Here is a 27,510-nt window from a genome sequence, read left to right as displayed (position 1 = left end):
TGAATGAATGAATGAATGAATGAATGAATGAATGAATGAATGAACAAATGAATGAACGAATAAGATGTAAGGCTTTGATCAAACACTTGTGGTTGCTGCAGATCTCCTCTTGCTTTGGTACCACCATACTTTTTGCAAGAGGGCGTATTTTTGATAGCATGGTGTAAGAAAGAAAGACCCTTAGATAGAAGACAAAAGCAGAATTGCTTTTGGCCATTTCTTCCAAGTTAGAAGTTGGCTATCCAATGCCTGTAAAAATGCCATTCTTTCTCTTCATCGAGTTATGATGTGGCTCTGTCAAGGGTGAAGCTTGTTTCTGGCAATGCTCAGCCTCTCCCGGGTTTAACTGGGTGCAGCAGCAAAAGGAGATGAAATGGAGACAAGCTGCGGGAAGCCAAGAGCCGCACATCCTTCAACAAGAGGCGTTAACACACACACACACACACACACACACACACACACACACACACACACAAATCTGATATCATGGAATGGATGTCATGAGAGCCAACAGCCTGAGTGAGATGGAGTAACCGAGATGGCCCTTCAGCCAGCAGGAATGCCTGCAGCTTGCAGTTTGCTTAAGTAAAGACACATGACAAAATAATGTATCCTTCCAATCCTGAAATCACTAAGCCTTTGTTTTTGCTCCGGGGAGGAAGAGTGAGATGGATTGGTAGCATGAAAACATTACAGGAAAAGAAGGAATCCAAACATAAGAGGATTTTCTATTAATAAAAAAAAGATAAATGGCCCATTAATATTTAGCAAGATGTGTCTTTCATTCCAGGAATTTTATAGACACTGTAATTAAACACATATACCCATAAAGATCACGCAGTACAAACATTACACTACAGTGCGGTACATTCCCCATGATACTCTATCTATAGGAGTGAAAGTTGGATAGAAAAAGCATTGACATGTTTTAAATGTAGTGTTGGAGGAGATCCCTGAGAATAGCATAAACAGCCAAGGAAACAAATCAATGAATCTTCAAAGCAATCAACCCGGAGTCCCAATCAAGGCACAAGTGATCAAACTCCAATGAACCTACTTTTTACATGTGTTGCAATAGTAGCATAATCTAGTAATCCTAACACTGGCTTTAATTATTGATTGATTGTGAAGACTTCATTCTCCAGAGAAGGGGCAGAGATATTAAGGCAGAATCCTGCGTGTCTTACAATAGCTTCTCAACAGTTCAGACATACAGTACCTGGTTTCTTAAAATCCAGTGCTTTGGCATCAACCTTCTGGGTTTTCTGAATCAGTTTTTTGAAGCTCTTTGTGGCAATGGCAGAGACCGAAATGTGAGCCTTGGGTACCCTATCATTAAATTATAGTCCTTGCTCCTTCTTTCGTTGCTCTAGAAAAAGAATCCTGAACATCAGGGGGGGAGGAAACTGGAGTTTTTTTTTCTCTTGCACATACCCCTCCCATGCCAAAATACTTTCTGAAATGGTGTCCCAGTTCCTTTCCATCTTCTCCCCAGTCATTCACACTCAACGGCTTGGAGAAGGTGACACAACATGTGTGGAACGAATTAGTACAGACCTCGGCTTCAGCACAAAAATTGATGGCAAAGCAGACAGGAGGGAAAACATGTGGATAGTTGATGGGAAGAAGGCAATCGCTTTTAGCCATGATTTATGCTTCATGTACCCCTTCCTGGAACGGCAGAGGCTCTAACCACCTGTCCTCTAGAGATGCCAAGAAGTGTCAGATGCTCAAATTCTAGCCAACACACCAAGGACAATTCCACCGCCTTAGTTCCTGCCGATTTTTGCTTTATGGAGCCGGGAGAAAAATGCTAACTTCGTTGATTAATAGCTAGCTCAATAGGGCTAGTTATCTCTGGATTCTACATAGGTTTATTTTAAATCCTCTGAGTCCTGATGGAGTTTGCCCTCAAGGCTAAGGCAGGATGAATCCCCAACAAATCCCTGCAGGAGCTCTTTTGCACAGAGAAGAAGGCCCAGAACTCAAAAGGGAGGAGGGAAAGACAGATTCTACATGTATTAAACACAGTTGGGCTTTAAGTTTAAGCTGCTGCACTGTTAGCATGACCCAAGAAGTGTAGGTGTGAACTGGGGAAGGGAAGGGAAATGTAACATGGTACAATAGTCCTTGACTTACATCCATTTGTAAGTCCAGTGACCACAGAAAAAAGTGGCTTACAACTGGTCTTTGCATTTATAACCAAGACAGTATCCCCATGGTCATCGTCGTCATCATCATCATCATGTCTCGGGCACAGCACATTGGACATCCCCATGGTCATATGATCAAAATTCAGGGGCTTGGCAACTGGCAGTGGTTGCAATGTCTAGAGATCATGGGATCACCATTTGTGACTTTCCCAACTGACTTATAAGAAGCACAGTCAATGCGGGAAGCTGGATTCTCTTAACAACTGCTCGATTCAGTTAACACTGCAAGGTGTCACTTAACAACCATGGCAACAAGGGTCATGAAGTTAGGCACAACTCACTTAACAAATCCTTTCTTAATAGCAGAAATCCTGCCCGAAGTTGCGGTCATAAATTGAGGATTATCTATATATAAAATCCCGCCTTCTGGCTAATCATGGGCTTGGTTGTAAAATCAACAGCAAATGTCGATATCCTGCAAGCATCGTCTTGACAAAATACATTTAGCACAGTTGCAACAATCTGTTGAAGTATTGTCTCTTCATACAACATTACCAGTGACTGAAAGTCCCTTTCTATTGTTGATTTTCACTTGCCACATGAAGGTCTTTTTGGATACTGATTATCTGAATGCAGCCTGCCTCTGTGTCTCCAACTCAAGCAACCTGTAATTTTATGCCCATGTCAGGAAATTCAGAAAACAGCCAGCACTGCACAAAATTCAGAGACTGGTATATATATAAATGTTAAAGGCAGAATTATCAAAATTGTTTTTGGCTCAAGAGTTTCTCTCAGTGGAACAACCTACTGACCTTCAGATTATTTTGGACTATAAGCAACTGCAAGCTGAGCAAGTGGCTATGTAAATTGAGTATATTGCTAAGGTAAAGGTAAAGGTTCCCCTGCACATGCGTGCTAGTCGTTTCCGAGTCTAGGGGCCGGTGCTCATCTCCATTTCAAAGCCGAAGAGCCAGCGCTTGTCCAAGGATGTCTCCTTGGTCATGTGGCCGGCATGACTAGATGCCAAAGGCGCACGGAACGCTGTTACCTTCCCACCATAGTGGTCCCTATTTTTCTACTTGCATTTTTTTTATGTGCTTTTAAACTGCTAGGTTGGCAGAAGCTGGGACGAGTAACAGGCGCTCACTCTGTTATGCGGCACTCAGGATTCAACCTGCCAAACTGCCGACCATCTGATCGACAAGCTCAGCGTCCTAACCCACTGAGCCACCGTGTCCCTTAGTATATTGCTATAAATCCATTAATTAATAAATGGGCATGAATTAGTAGGAAGCATAACAATACAGCATAGGTATGGAGATAATAGCATCAGCTTTCAGACTGCCCCCACTGCTGGCATTGGAAAACACAGCCAGGATAAGCTTGCCAACTACTTTTGCCATAGCATCCACAGGTGGTGTAAAAATTCAAGATGGTGGCTGCAACTGCCCAATTGGACTTCTCCCCATTTTATGTGTGTTGCAGATGCCCACATTTTGTAGTGCTGCAGGGCTCCAAAGAAATATGTTTACCATCTTGTGACCATCCATATTTTTTAGGACGGATTTAGTAGCTTTGTTTCAGATTGCCTCTTGAGGATATTTTTGGTGAGCAAATGTTTTGTAGATGGGAACTATGGATGTGAGTAGGGCCAGGATTTTCTACAGGTAGTCCTCAAGCTATGACTGCAATTGGGTCCAGAATTTCCATTGCTAAAAAGGTGGTTGTTAAGTTGCCCCTAATTTTATGATCTTTTTCATCATTGCTGTTAAGCAAATCTCTGCAGTTAAGCGAAGCCAGCTTCCTCCATTGACTTTGCTTGTAAGAACCCAGCTGGGAAGGTTGCAAATGACGATCAGCTGCCCCTGGAACCCTGCAACCATAATAATAAATACATGCCAGTTACCAAGGATCTGAATTTTGATCAAGTGACGGGGAGAATGCTGTAATGGTTGTAAGTGTGAGGTCTGGTGATAAGTCATATTTTTCAGTGCTGCTATAACTTTGACCTATCATTAAACAAATGGTTGTAAGTCAAGGGCTATCTGTATTGTATTATGGGCTTTCATAAAATCCACACCGAAAGGAATGTTAGAAAGCAGTTATGGAAAGAATTCTGTCTGTCAATTTATCAGTGCAAGATGATCAGAACAGAACAGGAGTAGATTTGGTGAAGCCAGCAAAAGAAAGACTGAGTTATGAAAAGGATCAGATCTGGCTGGGGTGCAAAGGGTTCCCCAATACTTTTCTGCACAAGAAGCAGAAAAAGGAAGAAAGATGGGGGTGAGGCAGCCATTCTTGGCCAAAGGGACAAAACTAACTTCCTGCCGCTGCTTCTTCTCCAGTGGCCAGATGCTGTAATGATCTTCCTGGGATGCAGAGAGAGCAGCTTCTTGGTGATCCTTGCTCCCAGAATGTGCTGATGTATTGTTTTTGGGATGACAAATTTTATGTTCTAATTGGGCACGACTGTATCTTAGAAATGACCTCTGCTCCAAAGTTCTTGCTCTTCAAACAAGCTCTCTCCACTGATGCCAGCAAACACCCCAAGCAGGGCAGAGCAATAGACCACAGCCAGAATCAATGAGGTTTTTAGTAGCTCAGTTAATCTACACAAACTCAGAGTGGTACTAATTCTTCCACCTTTTCAAACTCAACTTCATTCCACTTCAATCTTCCTTAACCTATCAGCCTTCCAGATATGTTGGACTACAACTCCGATAATGTTTATCTTACACAGGAAGAAGTATATTGGCTTATTGCCCCACTTTACATTGGAGAGAACTGTGTAGAGAGAGTTTCCTCCTTTAAATTTCTGGGAGTCTACCTCTGTGAAGATCTGACCTGGAAAGTTAACACAACTCAGGTGGCTAGAAAGGCCCAACAGAGGCTTCACTTTCTTAGGGTCTTGCGGAAGAACAGGGTAGAACAGCAGCTAATGACCCTCTTTTACCGGTCTACCATAGAGAGCGTCCTCTCATATGGTATTGTGCTTTGGTATGCTGGTCTGACAGCCGCGGATAGGAAAGTATTACAGAGGGTAGTGAGCACAGCACAAGACATTGTGGGCTGTTCCCTGACACCACTGAATGACATCGCCAGGGCTCGTTGCCTTGGAAGAGTGAGGAAGATTCTCAGGGATGACTCACACCCTGGCCGGTATCTCTTTACTCTCCTACCATCCGGTAGGAGATATAGGAATATAGCCAGCCGTACCAACAGGCTGAAAAATAGCTTTTATCCGTGGGCTGTTAGGCTTTTAAATGGGACATAATCTTATGCAGAATTGACTTGGGAGGCCAGTGTGTGGTGTAGTTGGTTCACATAGTGTGGTGGGATGGAGGGTTTGTTATCACTGTGTGTTGGGGGGAGAGAGCACGGGGGGAGGCTCAGCTAATCTCAATGTACACATGTTGTACTTTGACAATAAAGGTTTATTTATTTATTATTTATTATGAGCTTCAATACATCAGGATGGTGCCGAATTGGTTATCATACAGATTGTCCTCGTTTAGCAACCACAATTGGGACCCACAACTCAATCATTAAGCAAACTGATCACTGAGTGAAAACTACACTGGGCTTATGATCTGACTTCAGCTTTCCTTTGCTTTACACACCAGCAAAAAAAGTTTACTTTTTCATCATGGTCATAACTGCAAACTGTTGCTAAACAAGGCAGTTGCTAAATGAAGACTACCTGCATTTTGAAGCTTCTCAAGAGGGAAGCCATTATTTTACTTCTCGCTAAATATTGACCTGGTCCATGTTAATTACTGCAACTGCTGCTTTAATAGTAAACAATATAATTTGCATTGATATGCAGTCAAATGTAGCAGAAGCATATGGTTTCATAAATCAAACTGTCAAGACTCGTAGTCAGAGGAAATCGACCCGTTTACAATGAAAAAGTTTACCAGTTGCAATAATTATCTGAAAATAATGAAAATAAAAATCCCAAGTAATTGACATTCTCAGCAAATATGCTTCAAGTCTATTGCCTACCATATCTCCTCCCTATAACAACCGTGGTATTCAAGCACATTTTTTTTCCTCAAATCTGTACGGTGTTAAGTTTCACCAGACTGACATCTTCAGCAATTTTGTTAAATTAATGCTAATATAAATTATTTTCCCCATAATCCCTCTCCCAAAGGTATATCCCTATGCTATCTGTTTTAGATGACAGACCAATATTGAGGTTAAAGGATTAAGCAAAATGCAATTTCCTTCCAATCTTTGGGAAGGGTCCCTTGGTGTTTCTTGCAACCTGAGACCAATGCATACTTCCAAGACAGTTCTTCCAAAATTACTTTTCCTGTGGGGTGAAATAACAGGATGTGACTCTATGTGCTTCAAGAAGAATAATTTAAATCAGGGATGTCCAAACTTGGTGACTTTAAAACCTGTGGACTTCAACTCCCAGAATTCCCCAGCCAGCAATGCTGGCTGGGGAATTCTGGAAATTGATGTCCATAAGTCTTAAAGTTGCCAGAGTTGGACACCTCTGACTTAAATCAAGAGTTGAGGGGAAAAATGTTTTAGACAAGGTCCAAAAATAGTGTGAGCTACAGTAAATGATGTGGATAACGGCATATAAACGTTGGTGAGGTCAGATCAAAAAGAGGAAGTGGACATTAAAAACAAAAGCAAAAATACCTTTTTTGAAACTGAAAGTGTAACTTCTCATTTTAAAAGCATTAATGAGGTTGAATAAAATACTTTGCTGCCTTTTGGCAGTGAACATTACTGCTGCTGCTGCTGCTGCTGCTGCTGCTGCTGCTACTACTACTACTACTACTAGTAGTAGTAGTAGTAGTAGTAGTACCAGGGCTTTTTTGTCATAGAATGCTCAGAACGGAGTTCCAGCACCTTTTTTGGATGGAACCTTGTAGGGTAGGCAAGGGTACGACATGTGTGAGTTCCGGCACCTTTTTCTTTTACAAAAAAAGCACTGACTACTACTAATACTACTACTGAATTTCCATGCTAACCTGGGTGTCTGGGAACCTATTCTGGAAGAGCATCAATGGCTGACTTACTAACTTCTACTTTGGCTCCTATTATAACCCATCTCTCTCTCTCTCTCTTTCTTTTTTTCCTCTTTCTTTTGTCTCCACCAATCAAGTGCTTTAACATATATATATAGTTCAAATGGCTATTTTTATTTTTTATTTTTTGCAGCTGAAATAAATAGCACATTCATCTAACTACTGAAGACCTCTTTTGCTGGTCTAATCTACTCACTTGAGGAATTCTATGGAATTACCATTAATACAGGGTAGTCCTCAGCTTACGACTGTTTACTTAGTGACCATTCAAAGTTACAACACACCTACAAAAGGGGATGACGACCTGGAACTGACATTCCAGTGACTACCCCCCACCATCCTGACCAAATCATGTGACTGTACTTTGGGTGCTTTGCGACACAGCTACATTTACAGCCATTCGTAGCATCCTGCAGTCATGTGACCGCGTTTTATGATGGTTTTGCCAAAGCCGAGCACATACTTCTGGTTTTTGGAAAAAACATGCCATAGCGAACAATGAGTTTGCTTAATGACTGCCCCGTTCAATTAATGACTATGGCATTCCCACTTACGACCACTGCATTCACTTAACAACTGCTGCAAAAAACATCATAAAATTGGGTTAGTCACATGCTTTTTTTTATAACTGTCACCACTTACAACTGCAATGGGCAGCCTCCATTATAGTCATAACCAGGGCTTTTTGGATGGAACCTTGTAGGGTAGGCAAGGCGGGTTGTATGACATGTGTGAGTTCCGGCACCTTTTTCTTTTACAAAAAAAGCACTGGTCATAACTCTAGGACTACCTGTACAACTTTTGTGCTGGGGCTTATATGACCTTTGCTGCTTTGCTGAATGAACTGGATGTGCACATAACAGTCCTAGAGAAATTTCAGCTCTTGTTTTATTTTCCACATTGATGTTTCTGTTCTCTCTATCTCATCTAAACATTGGGTCTGATGTTCAGAAACGTAGTGGCGGTAACAGTGCAAAATCTTAAAGCCTTGTTCCATACCTTCCTTTAAAAAAAAGATTTTTGTTCTGTTTGACAAATGATCTATTGAAATTCCAGATGGTTTTGAAACTCTTCTGCATTATGTCAAGATCATCTACTAGAAGGGGAAGGGGGGAAAGTGTTTGTTTTGGCAGCTTAAAAAACAAAATTGTTCTCTACACCCATACTACTTTTCTAAAGTGATGGGGTCAGTTTTCCAAAAGGAACAATAGAAACGGATGCCAGATCTTCATCTTGGTTTCTCCCTCTGTAGAGCAGGTGCTAAGACAGAAGGGCTGTCAAGGAGGATGTTAAGAATTGTATAAGATGGCATAAGATCAAACTTGGGATGTTTCCCATGTTATAGCAGAAAGGAGTAGAGTATTTCCTTGACAATTAGAAAAAAGTAACACCATTAAGACAGTCTATTTGGTTGACTCTACAGGGAATCTCCAGCAGTTATCTATACAGATAGTCTTAAACTCATGGCCATAATTGAACCTGGAATTATGGTCATCATAAGTCCTGCTGATTGTTAAGCAGATCATCATGAAGAGGAAAAGAGGGAAGGGAGGGAGGGAAGGAAGGAAAGAAGGAAGGAAGGAAGGAAGGAAGGAAGGAAGGAAGGAAGGAAGGAAGGAAGGAAGGAAGTGTTCTGTATGCAGGCACCTGCATAGCAACAGCCACCAGGGGGCGTTGGCCTGAAAAGTTTCGGCAGGAAACCTAGGGCCAACCCCATTGGCTGTTAGCTTACCTGGCCAGGTATATAAGGAGGCCAGGTAGCCCTCATTCCCCAGTTCACTACCCCCTTCAATAAAGAGCTGAACTCACACACCAGCTGGCATCTCTTCCTTGCGTCGGACCCACTACACAATAGGAAGGAAGGAAGGAAGGAAGGAAGGAAGGAAGGAAGGAAGGAAGGAAAGAAAGAAAGAAAGAAAGAAAGAAAGAAAGAAAGAAAGAAAGAAAGAAAGAAAGAAAGAAAGAAAGAAAGAAAGAAAGAAAGAAGGGAGTGAGGTTTCTTTGTAAATACATCCTGGTTGCCAAGCACCCAAATTTTAATCTCTTGTCTGCAGGGACACTGAGATTGCCATAAGTGTGAGGACCAATCATAAGTTACAGTTTCATCACCATCATAACTTTGAACAATCATTAAACACATGGTTGTAAGTCGAGGATTACCTGTAAATCATTTTCCAACCATTAAACAGAAGGTCGTAAGCATGTAAATCATGCTTCAAGTATAGGAAGGAAAGATCCATTGATAAATTGGATGAAAAATTTCCATTCCAGTCTTGGAGTAAGATGAGTTGCTTGATTGTCAAGAGGGCACAAAAATCCATTTCTGTCATCCCTGCAAAAGATCTGAAACAGCTGAGACGTAATCCATCATCACCCAACTGTACATCTGTAAAAGAGAAGGAAGTTTCTAGTATTAAATTGGCAGCCCCAAAAATTTTAGTACCCAAAGGGGATAACGATTGACCAGTTACAGAAAAGTAAAAGGACCCATAGGGACATATCTGCATCTCCAGCAGCTTGGAGAAGGGATCATACATATTTCATAAAGTCTTAGCAAGTGGTCTTAAGTTCTGAACATCTATTTTTCTCCCCTGCTTCCTAAGCATAAAGAAACTCATTGGTTGCACAGATTCCAGAGGAGACTTCAGTGGAGGTACTGGGAGGATCCTAATGAATCCAAACTCAAATTGATGGCTCAGGAAGTATTGCCAGCATGTCTGTGCCATACGGCATTCACATAGAGGGAAATGATAATTTAATTTCAGAAGCAGCGATTTATGGGGTCCAGCCCAACATTCCTCAGCCAGGTAATCTTCAAATGGAGCAGGACTTCCACATTTATAATTCCTAATCACCTTAGCCAAAGCTAATCAACACCTGGCCTTGAGCCATCTGTACGATGTTGTGAATTTTCCCCAAAACAATTTGAGAGGGTTCTTTTGCATTCATTGTTGAGAATAGGGGTGCTATAAACAAAAATTTGAACAAGAAACCCCCAAAATGGGTCCGGATTACCTACGGCAACACCTGCGACCGGTGTCAACGTCCCTCCGTCCAGTGCGCTCCCACAGAGAGGGCCTCCTCAGGGTGCCGCCGATCAAAGAATGCCGATTGGTGACCCCCAGGGGGAGAGCGTTCTCTGTGGGCGTGCCAGACCTCTGGAACAGCTTACCGGTTGAGCTCCGGACGGCCCCCGACCTTCGCTCCTTCCGCCGCGATCTTAAAACATTCTTTTTCGAACAAGCTGGCCTGGTCTGACGGGATGGGGTTGGGTTTTTAAAATTAGTTTTTAACTTAATTATGTATTGATTTTATGGGCATGATGTTTAATTGGTTTTTAATGGTTTTTTAATTTTTGTATCTGGTTTTTTATTGTGTATTGCCCTGTTCACCGCCCTGAGTCCTTCGGGAGAAGGGCGGTATAGAAATCAAATTATTAAATTAAATTAAATTAAAATGGCTGCAGATCTTCCTGCTAAAAAGCTTGGATATGTTAGGGTTAGGGTTACCGTGTTTGGTGGACATGTGACAAAGTAAAGAATTACTGGAAAAAGATACATACCTGGCTAGAAAAGATGTTAGGAGAACGTGTAGATTTTAAACCTGAACTTTTAAAATTAGGTATAATGCCAGAAAAGACTAACAAAGAAAGCTTATATTTGCTTTTGCATGTCACAACAGCAGCAAGAATTACATTTGCGCAATACTGGAAAAATGAAGGAATACCATCAGATGAAGAAATAATTTAAAAAATACTAGAATGTGCAGAGATGGATAAACTGAGACTGAAAGAAAAGGAAGAAACAGAATATTATCAAACTTGGGACTTATTTTATCGATGGCTAGAGGACAGAATAAAGGGTTAGGAATTAAATATGTATTAGCAAATGTAACCTCAGACAGCACGTTTGTTGAAAAATTATTACTGAATGTATCGGGGGGGGGAATCAATAAAAACTTTTACAAAAATAAAGCTTGGATATGTTAATCAGATCAGTCAAAATCAGCTCTTTGTTGGAAGAAACTGCTTCACTGGTACAGATGGTCCTTGATTTACAGCTACATTTGGGACCAGAATTTCCATTACTAAGCAAGGTGGTCGTTAAGTGAGTCGCACCCAATGTTATGATCTTTCCTGCCATGGTTGTTAAGCAAATCACTGTAGCTGTTAAGTGAATCACAGGATCATGAAGCGAATCCAGCTTCTCCCACTGGCTTTCCTCTCAGATGTTAACTGGGAAGGTCACAAAGGGCGATCACATGACCCCAGGACGCTGAAACTGTTGGACAGCCACACTGGTTGCCAAGCATCTTCGTTCTGATGACATACTGTAGGGATGCCGCAATGGTTCAAGTGTGAGGACAGTTGTAAGGCCGTCCATCCCAAAGGTGTTTTCTCAAAAGCAACTGGACTTCCTTGATTTTTTTCTCTGAAAATGTTTTGAGAACTTCAGAACCACGATGTAAAAAAGATGTCGAGACTCTAGAAAGGGTACAGAGAAGAGCAACCAAGATGATTAGGGGGCTGGAGGCTAAAACATATAGGGAACGGTTGCTGGAATTGGGTATGTGTAGTTTAATGAAGAGAAGGGTGAGGGGTGACATGATAGCAGTGTTCCAATATCTCAGGGGCTGCCACAAAGAAGAGGGAGTCAAGCTATTCTCCAAAGCGCCTGAAAGCAGGACAAGAAGCAACGGATGGAAACTAGTCAAGGAGAGAAGCAACCTAGAACTAAGGAGAAACTTCCTGACAGTTAGAACAATTAACCAGTGGAACAACCTGCCTCCAGAAGTGGTGAATGCTCCAACACTGGAGGCTTTTAAGAAGAGACTGGCCAGCCATTTGTCTGAAATGGTATAGGGTTTCCTGCCTGAGCAGGGGGTTGGACTAGATGACCTCCAAGGTCCCTTCCAACTTTATATTATTATTATTATTATTATTATTATTATTATTATTATTATTATTATTATTATTATTATTATTATTATTATTATTATTATTATTATTATTATTATTAATTATTATTATTATTATTATTATTATTATTATTATTATTATTATTATTATTATTATTATTATTATTATTAGGTTTCTTGAATGAGAAGCCAAACACTTTAAAAAAGAAAAAAGTTTTCAAAAAAACAACAACACACAACCACCCAAGAAAGTCCAGTTGCCTTTTGGAAAAGCACCTTTGGGACAACCACGATCTGGATGATTGGGAAGCTCCGTAGAGCAGCGGTCTCCAACCTTGGTAACTTTAAGACTTATGGACTTCAACTCCCAGAATTCCTCAGCCAGCTTGGCTGGCTGAGGAATTCTGGGATTTGAAGTCCACAAGACTTAAAATTTCCAAGGTTGGGGAGACCTCTGGCATAGAGGCTGTGAGGCCCTTTTCACTGTCACTGGTGATAATTGATGCTTTTCTTTTATTCCCTGTCCAGTTCCATCTTGCTTCATGTGATTTTCATCTACCTCTCTCTGTTTTTCCCTTCCTAATGCAGCTATTCGTTCCCCATCTTTTCATTTGTTTCAGTGCTGTTCTGTTTGGGTTATTTTTCCTGGAAGGAGAGAGAGGGGTGTTCTGTGTTGTGTGTACTTCTGTGTTCCTCTGTGCAAAAGGAAAGAGAAGAGTTGGGAGTGTGTAGAATTCGGAATCAATTAATGTTATAATGTTAAGGGACGCGGTGGCTCAGTGGGTTAGGACGCTGAGCTTGTCGATCAGAAGGTCGGCAGTTTGGCGGGTCGAATCCCGAGTGCCGCGTAGCAGAGTGAGCGCCTGTTACTCGTCCCAGCTTCTGCCAACCTAGCAGTTCGAAAGCACATAAAAATGCAAGTAGAAAAATAGGGACCACTACGGTGGGAAGGTAACAGCGTTCCGTGCACCTTTGGCGTCTAGTCGTGCCGGCCACATGACCACGGAGACGTCCTCGGACAAGCGCTGGCTCTTCGGCTTTGAAACGGAGATGAGCACCGGCCCCTAGAATCGGAATCGACTAGCACACATGTGCGGGGGAACCTTTACCTTTACCTAATGTTATAAGATACCGTATTTCACAGGTAAGTAATTCTAATCAGTAGCCATTAATACATTATGTCCCCTGATCCTACCCTTTTCAGCAATGTGGCTTTTGGCAGATATAAATATATGTGCATACGTTTGTTTTAGGGAGAAGGAAAATTTTTCAGATTGATTTGCCTTGCTATGTGCAGACATAGTCATGAATTCCCATGGGAAAAAAGGAAGGATATGAACAAAATAAATAATAAAATGTTTGGTCAGATGTAATTCCTTTTATCCTACACATTGTTGGGCCATTAAGTGCAATAAAATCACTCTTCAACGTCTACAAACAATGAAATAGTCTCAAATTAAATGGGCTTATATGACTTTTTATTGCTGTTAAGAAAACTGACGCATTCCATTTGCTGAACTCCTGCCTTTCTGCATGGATCTTATACACACATGGGCAGGATTGCATTTTAAGCCCCATACTATTTCCAGCTACAGGACAGTTCTGGAAGAAAGAATAATTATACACAGAGCATTAGTTCCAATATGTCACAGGCAGACCACCAAGGAAGCCATGCCCAACTTGGAATTTGCAAAAGAGGTTAAAGATTGCAGGATGGAAGAAATTCCGGATTGCCTCCTGTAGCCAACATAGGGTTGCGTCATGCATGGAAATCAGAAGAAAGTTCAAGAAACCATACACTTTGCAAGAGAAACCCCACTCTGGTGACTGAGGATTATCCCACACGCAACACCCACACCCCCCAAGGCAATTAGCAATCAGAGGGGGAGAAGTGATGGGCACGCTGGAGACATCACGTTCCTCTCTTGCAATGTTGATCCCCTATTAAAGGGAAAGAAACCAATAACTAATAGCTTTGCTAAAGCCCAAGCTCTATTCAGAGCTATCTTTACAAGACAGATGCAGAGATTATGTGATTCGCGGGTCTATGGCTGTTTCATTGCTTCTCACACTGTATTTTTGGAAAATGACACTAAAATTGCCTTTGACTATCTCTCTGGGTTATGCATAAGATAAATGTTTAAGTAAAAACTGTCTAAAGGCATGAAAAGGCAGATTAGGTAGTCCTTGGCATATAACTATTGAGTTAGTGACTGTTCAAAGTTACAATGGCACTGGAAATAGTGATTTTCAATCAGTCCTGGCACTTTCAATTGCCCCAGGGTCACAAGATCAAAATTTGGGTGCTTGGCAACCAGCATGTATTTCTTCTGACTGTTGCAGCAAGTGGTTATGTGGTCACTATTTGTGACTTTCCCAGCTGGCTTCTGAAAAGCAAAGTCATTCTCTCAAGTTCTTAGTCCAGAATTGCAGAGGAGAAACCAATATGTTACTCAACCCTCCAGCATGCTGGAATGCAGACAAAATTAACAATTTCAATTTATCATAATCCACAAATGGTTATTCCTTAATCCAAAGTTCCTCTTCACCTTGTTATTTCTCCTAGAAGGGTTAAAGCATCTTTTCCAACATATGCAGGACCAAAAGCAACTTCTCTTTGTTTATCCCCTTCCCTGGTTTCTCCCGACTCCTCCACCCCACCCATCCACCAGGCCCTTGCGTTGGGCCAATTCCCAACCATGCCTCAACCGTGAAAAGAGAGTTGAAAGCTATTTACTCATGCTCATTAAAACCTCATCTGCTTGGCTCTTGGGTGTATGTTCTCAATTAGAGAAAGTTGTTTTGATCAGAGGCAAGAGGGTAGCGGGAGACGTCCATGTGTGTGAATTAGTATGGTACAAATGATCAGAGAGCCCAGAGCCGGTGCCTTAACAACTTTTGAAGTGAGAAAACCATGTGCATTGATCTCCATACTAGTGGTGACCACCCACAGAATGCTTGAAATGTCAGAGATAGGAGATGAAGGCCATGTTGGCTGGGAATTATGGCAGCTGAACTCCTCAACAGGGACAAATTTGTGGAGCTTTACTATCATCAAACATCTTCAGCATCATAGTTTCATATCTTTATCACATGAGCCTTGGCTTGCTTCTCTCTCTCCCCCTCCCTCTATTGTTTTTGGAAACAACAGGTAGAAAATAGGAAAAAGGGGCAGGGAAGAACAGAATGCTCTTTTTTCATGTCAGCTATTACCTTTTCATCTTCCAGGTGATGAGCTGTTGAATCCAGACGCCTTTCCCCAGAGATGCTTCACTTCCCATGGGGTGTTGCAGTTTTCCTTCCGTTCCTTCTGGGCCAAACTCCCGACCCTCGTGACCCTTGTTACAATGCCAACCAGCGCCCACAATACTGCCTGCCTGAGCTGTCCGAACTGGCATCGGGTCGTCTGGTGGAAGCCTCCAGTACGTGTAGCAGTCCTTCTGGGCGATTCTGCACCTTTCGGGATTCAACTGACCCAGCCTCCAAATTCTGCCAAGGTTGCCAAGAACATAGCCACCGGTCAGAGCAGCTCACAGACCATGACGGGGATAGGACGTGTTGGTGGTCTCAGCCAACAGCCAATGCCACGCTTACTTTGGCTTTAGGCCGGCGAATGGAAATCCTTTACGTGGCTCTGCGGTTCTGCTCCCCACGACCAGAATCTTTGGCCATTTACAAGTCTATGGACTATGGACGCAGTTGGGTACCTTTTCAGTTCTATTCCAGCCACTGCTGGCGGCGTTACCATCTGCCCCCAACCACCACCATTGTGAAAAGCATGGAGCATGAAGCTGTTTGTATCGAGGCTCAAACAGCCCTCAAGCCCCTCACCGGAGGGCTGGTGGCCTTCATGCCTCTTGCAGGCCGCCCTTCATCCCAGCGGTTCGAGTATAGTCCTGTCCTCCAGGACTGGGTGACCGCTACCGACCTCCGCATGTCCTTTGACCGCATGCACTCAGCCCGGACTCTGGGGTTGCGCAGGAAAGAGGCCTCCTATGGAGTAGCTGAGCTGCAGGTTGGAGGCAGATGTAAATGCAATGGACATGCCTCACGATGCACAGCTGGGAAAGATGAAGGGGTACCTCAGTGTGATTGTCAGCACAACACAGCCGGCCCTGAATGTGACATCTGCAAAACGTTCTACTGGGATAGGCCCTGGCAAAGGGCAACACCCAAAGATGCTCATGAATGTGTGGGTGAGACTGTGGGGAAGATAGGGCACCCATGGCTGAGAACATTATGTGTCCAGAACTGGGATCTGCTCTTTGGAATTCTGCAGAAATAAAGCCCCATTTGCACATGGTCCTTCCCAGCCTAAAGCTGGAAAGATTTTGCCATGGGCATTTTTCCAGAGATTTTCAGAAAAAAATATACATATCCACTCTGCTGTTGGTCTGTTTAGGACAGGGTCTAGCCATCTTTTCAGATCCCCAGAAATAATTTTTAAAAAGAATTTCTAACATCTCATGAATTGTCTTCATTTTAAGAGATTTCCCCCCACACACACCCCAAAAATGAAGAATGGCCAAATTGGGTTGTGTGACAATTTGGGCCTCAAAATCTTAGAGCAATCTTTTCAGGCATTTTTAGGATCATTACTGGACTGTCTCCAATCTGTTCTTTTTTTTTAAGTTCAACATTTAATGAGGTCAGCAATTTCACCAAAACCTCCTAAAACCTAGCATCTTTATTTGGATAAAGATAAGATCTCATGTGAAAACACTGAAATCTTGTGAAATGGCCCTTTTTAAAAAAACGCTCTAATCCACTTTTCAATTTATTTGAGAATTCCCTTGATGCCACTTAGGGACACCAAAGATATCTTGGTACCCACGAGCAGTGAACTGGTAATCATTTAAAGCAGAGGTCCCCATCCTTTTGGGCACCAGGGACCGGTTCCGTGGAGAGAGGTTTTTCTGCGGATCAGAGAGTGCGTGGTTTTGTGTGCTGCCTGCATTCCGCGGATGGGGCTTGGCTTGTTTGTGCGGACCAGTTGCTGGCATGCCGCGGCCCGGTACCAATCCACAGACCGGAGATTGGGGATCCCTGATTTAAAGCATTTGATTGTTTTTTGGTGGGGATAAAAATTCCTAACACTGGAGGGTTGTTCAAAGTTAGAATCAGCAACCACTGAGGCAACAAGCGCATGTGATTTCTCTCCTCAGGAGATACCCAGGTCTGTTGAAAAAAACACATTACAAGGGATTTCTGAAAGGTCAAAAAGGTCGGGGCAGAGTGAGCTTAACCTATGTAGTAGTAGTAGTAGTAGTAGTAGTAGTAGTAGTAGTAGTAGTAATAATAATAATAATAATAATAATAATAATAATAATAATAATAATAATAATAATAATAATAATTTGGAAGGGACCTTACAGGTCATCTAGTCCAACCCCCTGCTCAGGCAGGAAACCCTATACCATTTCGGACAAATGGCTGTCCACTCTCTTCTTAAAAAATTCCAGTGTTGGAGAGCTGAACAATGTATGTAAAAAAAAATACTGGGTTTGATCACCCTGTAGCAGCCAGGATCTGGATTTCTTGACCCATTCCATCCCTCTGGACCCCCTCTGGCTTGGAGGACTGGGCATACTGGTGGTGGTCCAGAGGTGGGATGGAAAGAGGTTTTGGGCATGGACGGAGAAAGCTTCCTGAACTGATGAACCTCCTTCCTGTGTCCTCAGCCTGCAACTGCAACCGCCATTCCCATCGCTGCCGCTTCAGCATGGAGCTTTTCAAACTTTCAGGGCGCCAGAGTGGAGGGATCTGCTTGAACTGTCGACACCACACAGCAGGGCGCCACTGTCAGTATTGCTCACCAGGCTTTAAGCGTGACTTCAGCCACCCCATCAGCAGCCACAGAGCCTGCAAAGGTGGGTCAGGTCCTGAAACCCAGAGCATCCTTGCCAGGAGGGACAAGAAGGGGGTTCATAGAAGTCAAGATGGCGGCCTTGCATATCTGATCAAAGCCTGCTCTCTTTTTATGAGAAAGGAATAGGTGTCACTTATAAAAAGGAGCAGAGCTTCAGTCACACAGTTATGGCTGTCATCTTGACTTTTTTGACCTTATCTTGCAAATACAACTTTCTCGTTCTGGTGTTTTCAGTTCTTTATCAATAAGGAAGATTTTTTTTATCCCGCCTTTATTACTTCATAGGTAGCCGAAGGCGGCAAACATACCTAATATTACAGTACTTCTTCCTATTATATTATTATATTATATTATATTATATTATATTATATTATATTATATTATATTATATTATATTATATTATATTATATTATATTATATTATATTATATTATATTATATTATATTATATTATATTATATTATATTATATTATATTATATTATATTATAATATTATATTATATTATATTATATTATATTATAATATTATATTATATTATAATATAATTATATTATATTATATTATATTATATTATATTATATTATATTATTATATTATATTATATTATATTATATTATTATATTATATTATATTATATTATATTATATTATATTATATTATATTATATTATATTATATTATATTATATTATATTATATTATTATATTATATTATATTATATTATATTATATTATATTATATTATATTATATTATATTATATTATATTATATTATATTATATTATATTATATTATATTATATTATATTATATTATATTGTAAACTGGTGTAAGGAAAACAGCCTAGTTTTAAATAATGGAAAAACCAAAGAGATCATTGTCAATTTCAGAAAAGGCAGACACAGTCACACTTCTCTGTGCATAAATGATTCACCTGTGGAGATGGTTACCAGCATCACATTCCTGGGTGTGCAGCTAACGAGTAGGCTGGCTTGGTTGCTCAACAGTGAGAAACTGGTGAAGCAGGCACAGCAGCGCCTGCATTTTCTGCGTCGCATGAGAAAAGCACATCTTCCTTCCCCTGTCCTGACCACTCTCTACAGGGGAACAATCGAGAGCATCCTGTCATACAGCATCACAGCCTGGTTTGGAAGCATCACTGCTTCAGACAGGAAGGCGGTGCAGAGAGTGGTGAGGATGGCCGAAAAGATCATTGGCAGTTCCCTCCCCTCCATCCAGGACATAGCACAGAAGCATTGCTTGAGCAGGGTCCGTAAGATTATCTGGGACACGACTCATCCTCTTCAAGACCTGTTTTCCTTGTTACCTTCTGGGAGGAGGAGGCTTCGTAGTATCCGTAGCAAAACATCCAGATTCAGCCATAGTTTCATTCCATACAGCATTAACCTTGTGAACTCTCAAGCTTCCTCCTTCCATTATATATTTAAGATGGACAGTATTCAATATTTAATATTTATTTGTTATGTATACGTAGGGGTGTGGGTCTATACATATGTGTATATAGTATGGTTAGGTGTGTGTCATGTATGTATTCCACTTTGAGAGCGGGCAACTAAATTTCATTTTTAATGTGTGCCGTTGTGCCCACAGTAAAAAAAAATGACAATAAAGATTATCTTATCTTAGTTTTCATATTTCTTAACTGCCCATTGTAAAGCATGGGAAAAGTCCATGCAGTTCAAGTGAATGCAAAGGTTTATTGCAGACCTATGCTCTCTACAAAAATCTGAACTACTAATGGTCAAAGCAAATAGGCAGTAGACAAAAGTCAGTGGAATTCAAGGTGGGCTGGACTTAGATCTCTTGTGGGCACGAAGGGAATCAAGACCGATGACACATTTGATCCCTCCCTTCTGGCTCGACCTAGTCATTTCCTACACCCATCTTCCTCAGACCAACAATCCTGTGAGGTGGGTTGGACTGAGAGAGAGTGATTGGCCCAAATTCACCCAGACACCTTTCATGCTTAAGGTGGGACTAGAACTCACTTTTTCCTGGTGATTGGCCCAAAGTTACCCAGCCAGCTGTCAAGCCTAAGATGGAACTAGAACTCACCGTCTCCTTGTTTCTAGCCTGGTGCCTGAACCACTAGAACAAACTGATTCTCTAATTGTTCATAAGATGGAGTTTTTGTCTCCACCATGCTTAGGAAAAGGGCTACAATGCATATTCCTGGAAAAGAGAGGGGCACCATTGCAAAAACCAAAAATTGATTTAGCAATCTCCTCTTATCCTCCCTGGGATGTGAAATCTGTGATACTTGAACAGTCAACCAAGAGTCTGGGGTCAGTAAGTTTATAAGTCTCCCTGAAATTCTCACAAAAAGGAGACGGTCCCAAAAGGGTCCATACAATCAAAGCCTCACCATAGGGTAATGACACCTTTTAAAACAAGCCTTCCTTTGCTATGAAACCTGGGAAATGTAGTGTGGTGAAGGGGATGAGGATTGTTATGGTAGCTCTTTTTTGGATTCCACTGAGTAAAAAAATCTAGGATGTGTTCTTTAGGAAACTTTGTTTTCTTTTAATTTTGCTGTTATCCATCCTCTATGCTCAGTCAGACATGTCAAACTCGCAACGTCACATGACATTGCGCAATGGGGTGGGCACGGCTTCCAGATGATGCATCCGGCCTGTGGGCCGGCAGTTTGACACCCCTGAAGGATGAATGAATCCATTGGAGATGGATTCGAATATAGGCAGCATTTGAATCTAGGCAACTGTGGCTTGTCAGCAAATCATGGTTAAAAAGCAAAACCATGGCTTACTCCAATGTGTGAATCCACACTATGGTCAAGAGAGAGAGTTTTGGAGCTTTCTCTCTTAAAGTCACAGCACTGAGAAAGCTTGCATTCCTGTAAAAGGCACACATACCTTTTAACTAAAAAAAGTCAGGATGGATAGATTATTGCGGAGATGGCCAAGTACATATTCTCCTTCCATAACTCCTCCTCTTTTTTCTTTCCAGCTTGCCAGTGTCATCCTATTGGGGCAACTGGGGCCATTTGCAACCAGACCACTGGAGAGTGCCAGTGCAAGAATGGAGTCACTGGCCTGACCTGCAATCGATGTGCCCAGGGTTTCCAGCAAAGCCGCAGTGCTCACATACCCTGCATTCGTAAGCTTTCTTCTTCCTTAAACCTCCTTCCATGTCAGCCTTTTGGGACAGCCCAGTCCACACCTGGACAACAATTCATTTCTTGGGGCCAATTTGACAATGAAGCACCTTAGTGCAACCTCCCCCAACCTGGCACTTTCCAAGTGACACACCGCGATGCCTGGATAAGCATAGGATTAGCACTCCCAATACATCTGTTGTGTAGCTGGTTCTTTGCAGGCATTGAGCGAGACGGAAGGTTCAAAACAGCAACAGGCTTTATTGAAGGTCAGAACATAACAGAAACAGCAAGGGAGCTGCTGCGCAGTTATTTATATGGTTGGCCGATAGGTGGCGACCAATAGGTTTGAAGCATAGGTTTCCTGCCCAAAGACCTACTTAGCCGGCTGGAGACAACCAGTCTGGACTGGCTAGCAACTGTTACAACATATGCATGAACTAGTACTTAGCAATTGAATGCAAGCAATTAGCAAGCAGTGCAACAAGAGCAAACACTACAACATAGACAAAAGGCCAATACATTCCAACATTTATAGGGTATCAAGTTATGGAGAGTGTCCTTTGCCCCTTGGGTCAATGGGGAAGAAGAACCAAGAGGCCAAGATCTACAGATTCTAGTTTCCCTTTTCTTAAATTGCTTAGCTTCAGGGAAGGCTTCAGGAAACTCCATAAAATCTTTGTTTAGCATTTCAGAGTGGTTAGCAGGGCCATGCAACACACATAAAAAAGAACTAGAACAGTGGTGACGAACCTATGGCACGCATGCCAGAGGCGGCACTCAGAGCCCTCTCTTTTGGCACGCACGCCACTGCCGGCAGCAGCAGGTCCATCAGGCTGCCACCACTGCCCAGAGCAGGAGCCCCGCCCAGCAAAAAGGAGGCGAAGCGGCCGACTAGCAAGCTCAAGTAGAGATGGTAGAGCAGAGGTCACCAACCATTGTCGATTGGTGGACTGGAAGAAAAGGGAGGGGGAAGCATTTTGCAGGCATGCATGTGTGCACAGGGCTGTGAGTATGCACGCGCTGCAAATGGGGCGGGGCTGGTGCCTGCGTGATACTCACTACCCCTGCCCTGTTCTTGCGTGGTGCAGCTCCCTGTATCGGCGCCTTGTAGCAGGGTGGCCCATTTTTGCGCCCCTGGTTTTTGCGTGCCAGAGGTGGCACTCAGAGGCGCCTCCCTGTCACCCCACTCCCCGAGGGCACCATAATGCTGATGCACCCCTGGCACTTTGCAATAAATAAGTGGGTTTTGGGTTGGGGTTTGGGCACTTGGTCTCTAAAAGGTTCGCCGTCACTGAACTAGAATGTCAATAACACAGCCAAAGCAGCCATCTTGATTTTTTTTTACCCCAATCCCCATGGTGGTCCCACCGGGAATCTCTCTCCTCTCTAGCATAAAATCCAGTTGGGCTACTAACCTTCTTACAAGCTTAGGGCTGTTGTCAGGATCAAATAAAGGGGGAAAATAACATCTGTACAAACACTAAGTGCCTGGGAGGAATGGCAGAGAATTATATTATATATATTTTTAATATAAAATTAGAAATCTACAAATCAAACATAGGCCATCTCTGGAGATGGAGGTTGGATGGTGGATAATAACCACTCATCATTCCATGTGTCTTGAATTTATCTTTCTGTCCTTGTCTATATTTGGTCTTTGGTGCAAAATTACCTTTTTCTTAAGGAACAAAAAAGTTCAATGGAGAAGTTACCACTCTTTTGATACTATTCATTTCATCAAAGAAATATCCACACAGGTAATCCCTGCCTTAATTTACCATTCATTTAGTAACCAAAGTTACAACAGCAGTGGAAAAAAAAGTGACCTACAACAGGTCTTTGCTCTTACAACTATCACAGCATCCCCACATTCACGTGATCAGGTGCTTGACCACCCACCTCACAGGGTTGTCGTTGTAAGGAAAAGAGGAAGAGGAGGAAGGCAGGTTGGATATGTTCACTAGCTTGAATTATTTATAAAAAATAACAAAGCTGGGAAGCAAATAGATAAATAAATTTTGTTCCACGTGCACACACACAAAAAACACAAAATATCTTTCTTTTTTCCATGTGGCATACAACCACGATTAACAGCAAATTCTTCCCACTCCTCCTTCCAGCACATCCTTCCACAGAATAAAATATTGTTTCCCAATTATGAATCAGGAAGTGAGTTCATGTTTTCCAGTAAAGCCCCGATCTTTATGAGGAGGGATGCTGAATGAGGTAATCATAGGGCATAGCATACACACAGACATCTCATCTCAAGTGGACTGATGTCATGGAAGCCGGGCAGCCCAGCTGTGAGCTTCTGGCGATATCACTTTCAAAAGCATCAGCCTGGGGGGTGAAAATTTCCAGCAAAGATTTCTGGAAGTTGAGCAAAGGCTCCAGGCTCCTGTAATCATTTGATTGGTATTCAGCTTTTTCCTGCGGGCTGAAAACAATGAAGATCAACTTGGGAGGGTTGTGAACAATCCTTAGTGAAATCATGGAAACTCCCAACAGATCTGAGGCAGTGATTAGGATGTGGACCTTCTGTATAACATCCTTTATTTTTCTGTTCTCAAACCAAGACCGAGGAACTGATGCCCAAACACAGCTATCCAAATGTCCAGATAGAACTCATTTATTCAGACCTGGGAATGTATCTTTTCGGGGGAGGGGGGGAAAATATCAAATCTATTATTCTACATCTTACCCTCCCTAGGAATCCAGGAGGAGATGACAACTACAGTTATCCCACCTCAGGAATGGAAAGCAGGTGAGACGACAGAGTGTAAATATTATCTTACTTTTCCTAAGGAAATCAGTTAATTTTTTTTCCTTTCAAAGGGTTGGAAAACCACATCCCTGGAAGAAGAGCCCTTTTCATCTCTAAAAAAAATGAAAACAATTTCACAGTCAATGCAAAGAGTAAGGAAGATGATGCTCACAAAGCCATGCAGGCTTTCTTGTCAAATAAAAGAGGCTAAAGCAGTGGTTTTCAACCTTTTCTTCGCCGTGGACCCCCTTTAAATACCTTTTGTGGTGTGGGAAGTCAGCTCCCTAGAGAAGGAAATATTAAAAGGGCACAAAAATATATTTCCTAAAAGATATTGAAGAACCAGGAAAGCATGCCCAGATTTCTTAATAGTCCCAGGTCTCCTTTCCCCAAGCAGAAAAACCAGTCCTATAGATATGCAAATGTGAACCATCAGGAAGGCTGGAGCTAGAACATTAAGAAGACAAAGACACCTAAAATCTACATACCCCAGCCCCAGGGAAGCAAGACATGACCTTTGGACATAATAGGATCAACCCATCACCATCAGAATGCCGGAAGAGCACACTCAGACTCAGGTCCAAAGTTCATGACACAGGAAATAGCTTCAAACAGGAACAGGAAGCAACTCTAAACAAAAGGATCCAGAGGGTATAAAAACCTACTCCTTACATGTGGTCAGCCCTTCTTCTTTTCTGCTGGAACCATCTTTCTGTCTGGCTTTCCTCTCCAACAAACTACAACCTTCTTCCCAAAGCCGTTGCCGTGTTTATTCCCAGCTTGGATGAACCATAATGAAGACTTTTCTTCCAACAGTGACCATGGACCATGGCCACAAACCTCCAAAACTTAAGATTTAAATCATAACATTTCTTCAAGCCTTCGCAGACCCCGTATACGATATCACGGCCCTCCAGGGGTCTGTGGACCACAGGTTGAGAACCACTGGGCGGAAGCATTCTTTTAAGTCCAGAATGTCCATATACTGTAACATTCAAAAGTAGCCCAAACACCTCCCTAATTCACAGGAGTATAGGAAGAGGGAAGAGTTACAGGAGGAAGTTGCAAAATGCTTTATAGCCAGCTCTGTTTTAGCCATTCAAGTTGATTTCCAGGCCTGGTCTATCTAGTGGGGCTGACAAGTCAACTTGAGAATTGGTAGGAGGAACTGTATGAGGGAAACAGTTCTTGCTCCAAAGTGATCCAGTTGGCAGTTAGGTCAGGGCTTTCAACATTTTTCGAACAACTCCAATAAGCTCCAGATAGCATCTGAGATACCAGGAGAACAACAGGTTGCCTAATCTTGCTCTAATGAAAATAATACATGAGACAAATAATAGGTTTTAACTGCGGACAGACATTGCCCAGAAAAATGTTTGTTTGTTTTTTGTTCACCAGGTACTGAATGTCAGAGCCATTGCACAGCACCACAAAGACATGTCCACATGAACTTGAGGAACTATTGCAAGAAGGATTACGGTAGTGTTCGTTATTTATTTGAGATTCCACCGTTCCTTGCAGGAGCTCAAGACACTTCTGCAGGGTTTTTTTCCCCCATGAGAATAACTTGTGTGCAAACTCTGCTGAGGCATAATATTGGCCCAAAGTCATCCAGTCAGCTTCCACGGTTGAGGCTGGATTTGAACCTGGTGCTCCCCACTCCAATTACCTTCATCACCACAGTTAGTCCTTGGTTAACAACTGTTCTTGTTTAGCAACCACTGAAAATTATGAGAGTGCTGGGGAAAAAAAACTTTCTGACTAGTCTTCACTTTTATGACTATGACTAAAATTTGGGCACTTCACAAAAAGCAGGGATGTTTGACCTTTGCAGCAGTCTGTGGTTAATGTGATCACTATTTGCATGCTTTCCAGCCAGATTTCAACAAGCAGAGTTAATGGAGAAGCCCTATGTAAAGTTGTAAATCATCGTCACATGATAGCTTGGCTAACAATGTGGGTGATTTGCTTAACAGCAGAGGCAGAATGGAGGTTGTAGTTCTGTGGCAATGGCTGCCTCACTTAGTGATGGATTTGCCAGTCCCAATGATGGTCATTAAGTAAGGACTATCTGTACACCAAATTGATGCACCATCTCTCATTTCCATGGCCATTATTTCCCTGCTTGCAAAACTGTGATAAAAAACAACTGGAATGGTCAACCAGGAAGTGGTGTTACTGTTCAGGTAGTCCTTGACTTATGACCACAACTGAGCCAAAAATTTCTGTTGCTAAGTGAGAACAGTTGTTAAGTGAGTTTTGCCCCATTTTACAACCCTTCTTGCCACAGCTGTTAAGTGAATCACTGCAGTTGTTAGCAACACAGTTGTAAAGTGAATCTGGTTTCCCCATTGACTTTGCTTGTCAGAAGGTCACAAACGGTGATCACATGATCCCGGGACGCTGCAACCATCATAAATATGAGTCAGTTGCCAAGCCTCTGAGTTCCAATCATGCATGCTGCAACAGTTGTAAGTGTGAAACACCAGTCCTAAGTAACTTTTTTCGGGGCCAGTGTAATTTTGAACTGTTACTAAATGAATTGTAATTTGAGGACTACCTGTATAACGTGCCCCTCCCACAGAATCAATCCAGGAAATATAGAATATATGAAATTAATAGTCTTCATGCAGAAGGTGATGCTGTGGCCCCCTGATACATCCTCTGTTAAAACATCCATTTGCTGGGAAACACTGTGGCCCCAGAGATGACGTGCCTAGTGATGATAGCATGGGGTTACAAATTGGAGTCTTAGATGGTACTGCTTAGGGGGCAGGAATAAAGAAGAACTTGTAAAAGGAGTGATGTCATAGCTCCAGAAATAGGGCAGGATCACATAACAGTTCACTTCCTGATAGGGTTTTTTCTCTCTCTTTTTTGGGTGACCTTCACAATACTGATGGCAGTTCTCCGGGCCCAGCTGTTGGCCTTAGAGAAGTCTGGAACATGGTGGCAATTTACAGCCTCAGTCCTCACTGTCTACCGCCAGCGTCGCGTGCCTATTCGTCGGGGAGAGCAGCCACTCTGGGTACCAGAACAAGATTTGGCCTGCCGGTGCCTCCACCTCCAAGTGGGCAAATTTTACCTTATCATCGGCAATGATGCCGAGTCACCTGACCCTGCCCGGCTAATCCTTGACAAAAACAGCCTTGCTCTGCTCTGGAGGGATGCTTGGGCACATAAACTGCGAAGTTTCCAGCAACAAAGCAAGCATGGAAAATGCTGAGGTATCTAAGCCAAAGAGGTGATGGGAAAGTGGGTGAAGAAACAGGTAGGAAAAGGCCTGAATGGGTAAAAAAAAAAAACCTCAAACCCAAACTGAGTTTCAGAGTCCCACAGAAACTCCCTCGGGTACAAAAGGCTGAGCTTAAACTGGAACTGATTTTGATTTTGAAGTTTTAGTTCTGCATATCGATGACCCCCCTCATTCATCCTTGTGACAGACCCATGGGTTGAGATATTATCCCCTCTTTACAAGATAGAGGAACTCAGCTAAAGTAGAAACTTGGTTTTGGATGAATTAATGGAAAATATTTGGGCATGGGAAGCTGCTGATTAAGTTGTAGCACCCTGAGCCATCAGGAGACTAGCTGGGCAGAACATATGCTACTCTTCACT

The 27,510-nt window shown here is 42.3% G+C and overlaps 1 protein-coding gene across 1 annotated transcript; it reads left to right on the top strand.

Annotated features, from left to right (window-relative positions):
- Window positions 1-15,386: 15,386 nt before the first annotated feature.
- Window positions 15,387-27,118, top strand: LOC308678670 (netrin-1-like; the record flags this gene model as incomplete). The annotated part of the gene is made up of 6 exons (XM_081345900.1): window positions 15,387-16,317; window positions 17,803-17,991; window positions 20,978-21,127; window positions 23,839-23,892; window positions 25,291-25,371; window positions 26,799-27,118. The coding sequence occupies 6 exons, from the start codon at window positions 15,387-15,389 to the stop codon at window positions 27,116-27,118; spliced, it is 1,725 nt and encodes a 574-aa protein (XP_081202026.1).
- Window positions 27,119-27,510: the final 392 nt, after the last annotated feature.

Source organism: Vipera berus (genome assembly GCF_964194415.1).
Source record: "Vipera berus genome assembly, chromosome: Z".
Taxonomy (NCBI): domain Eukaryota; kingdom Metazoa; phylum Chordata; class Lepidosauria; order Squamata; family Viperidae; genus Vipera; species Vipera berus.
This window is presented reverse-complemented; position numbering and strand designations above follow the sequence as displayed.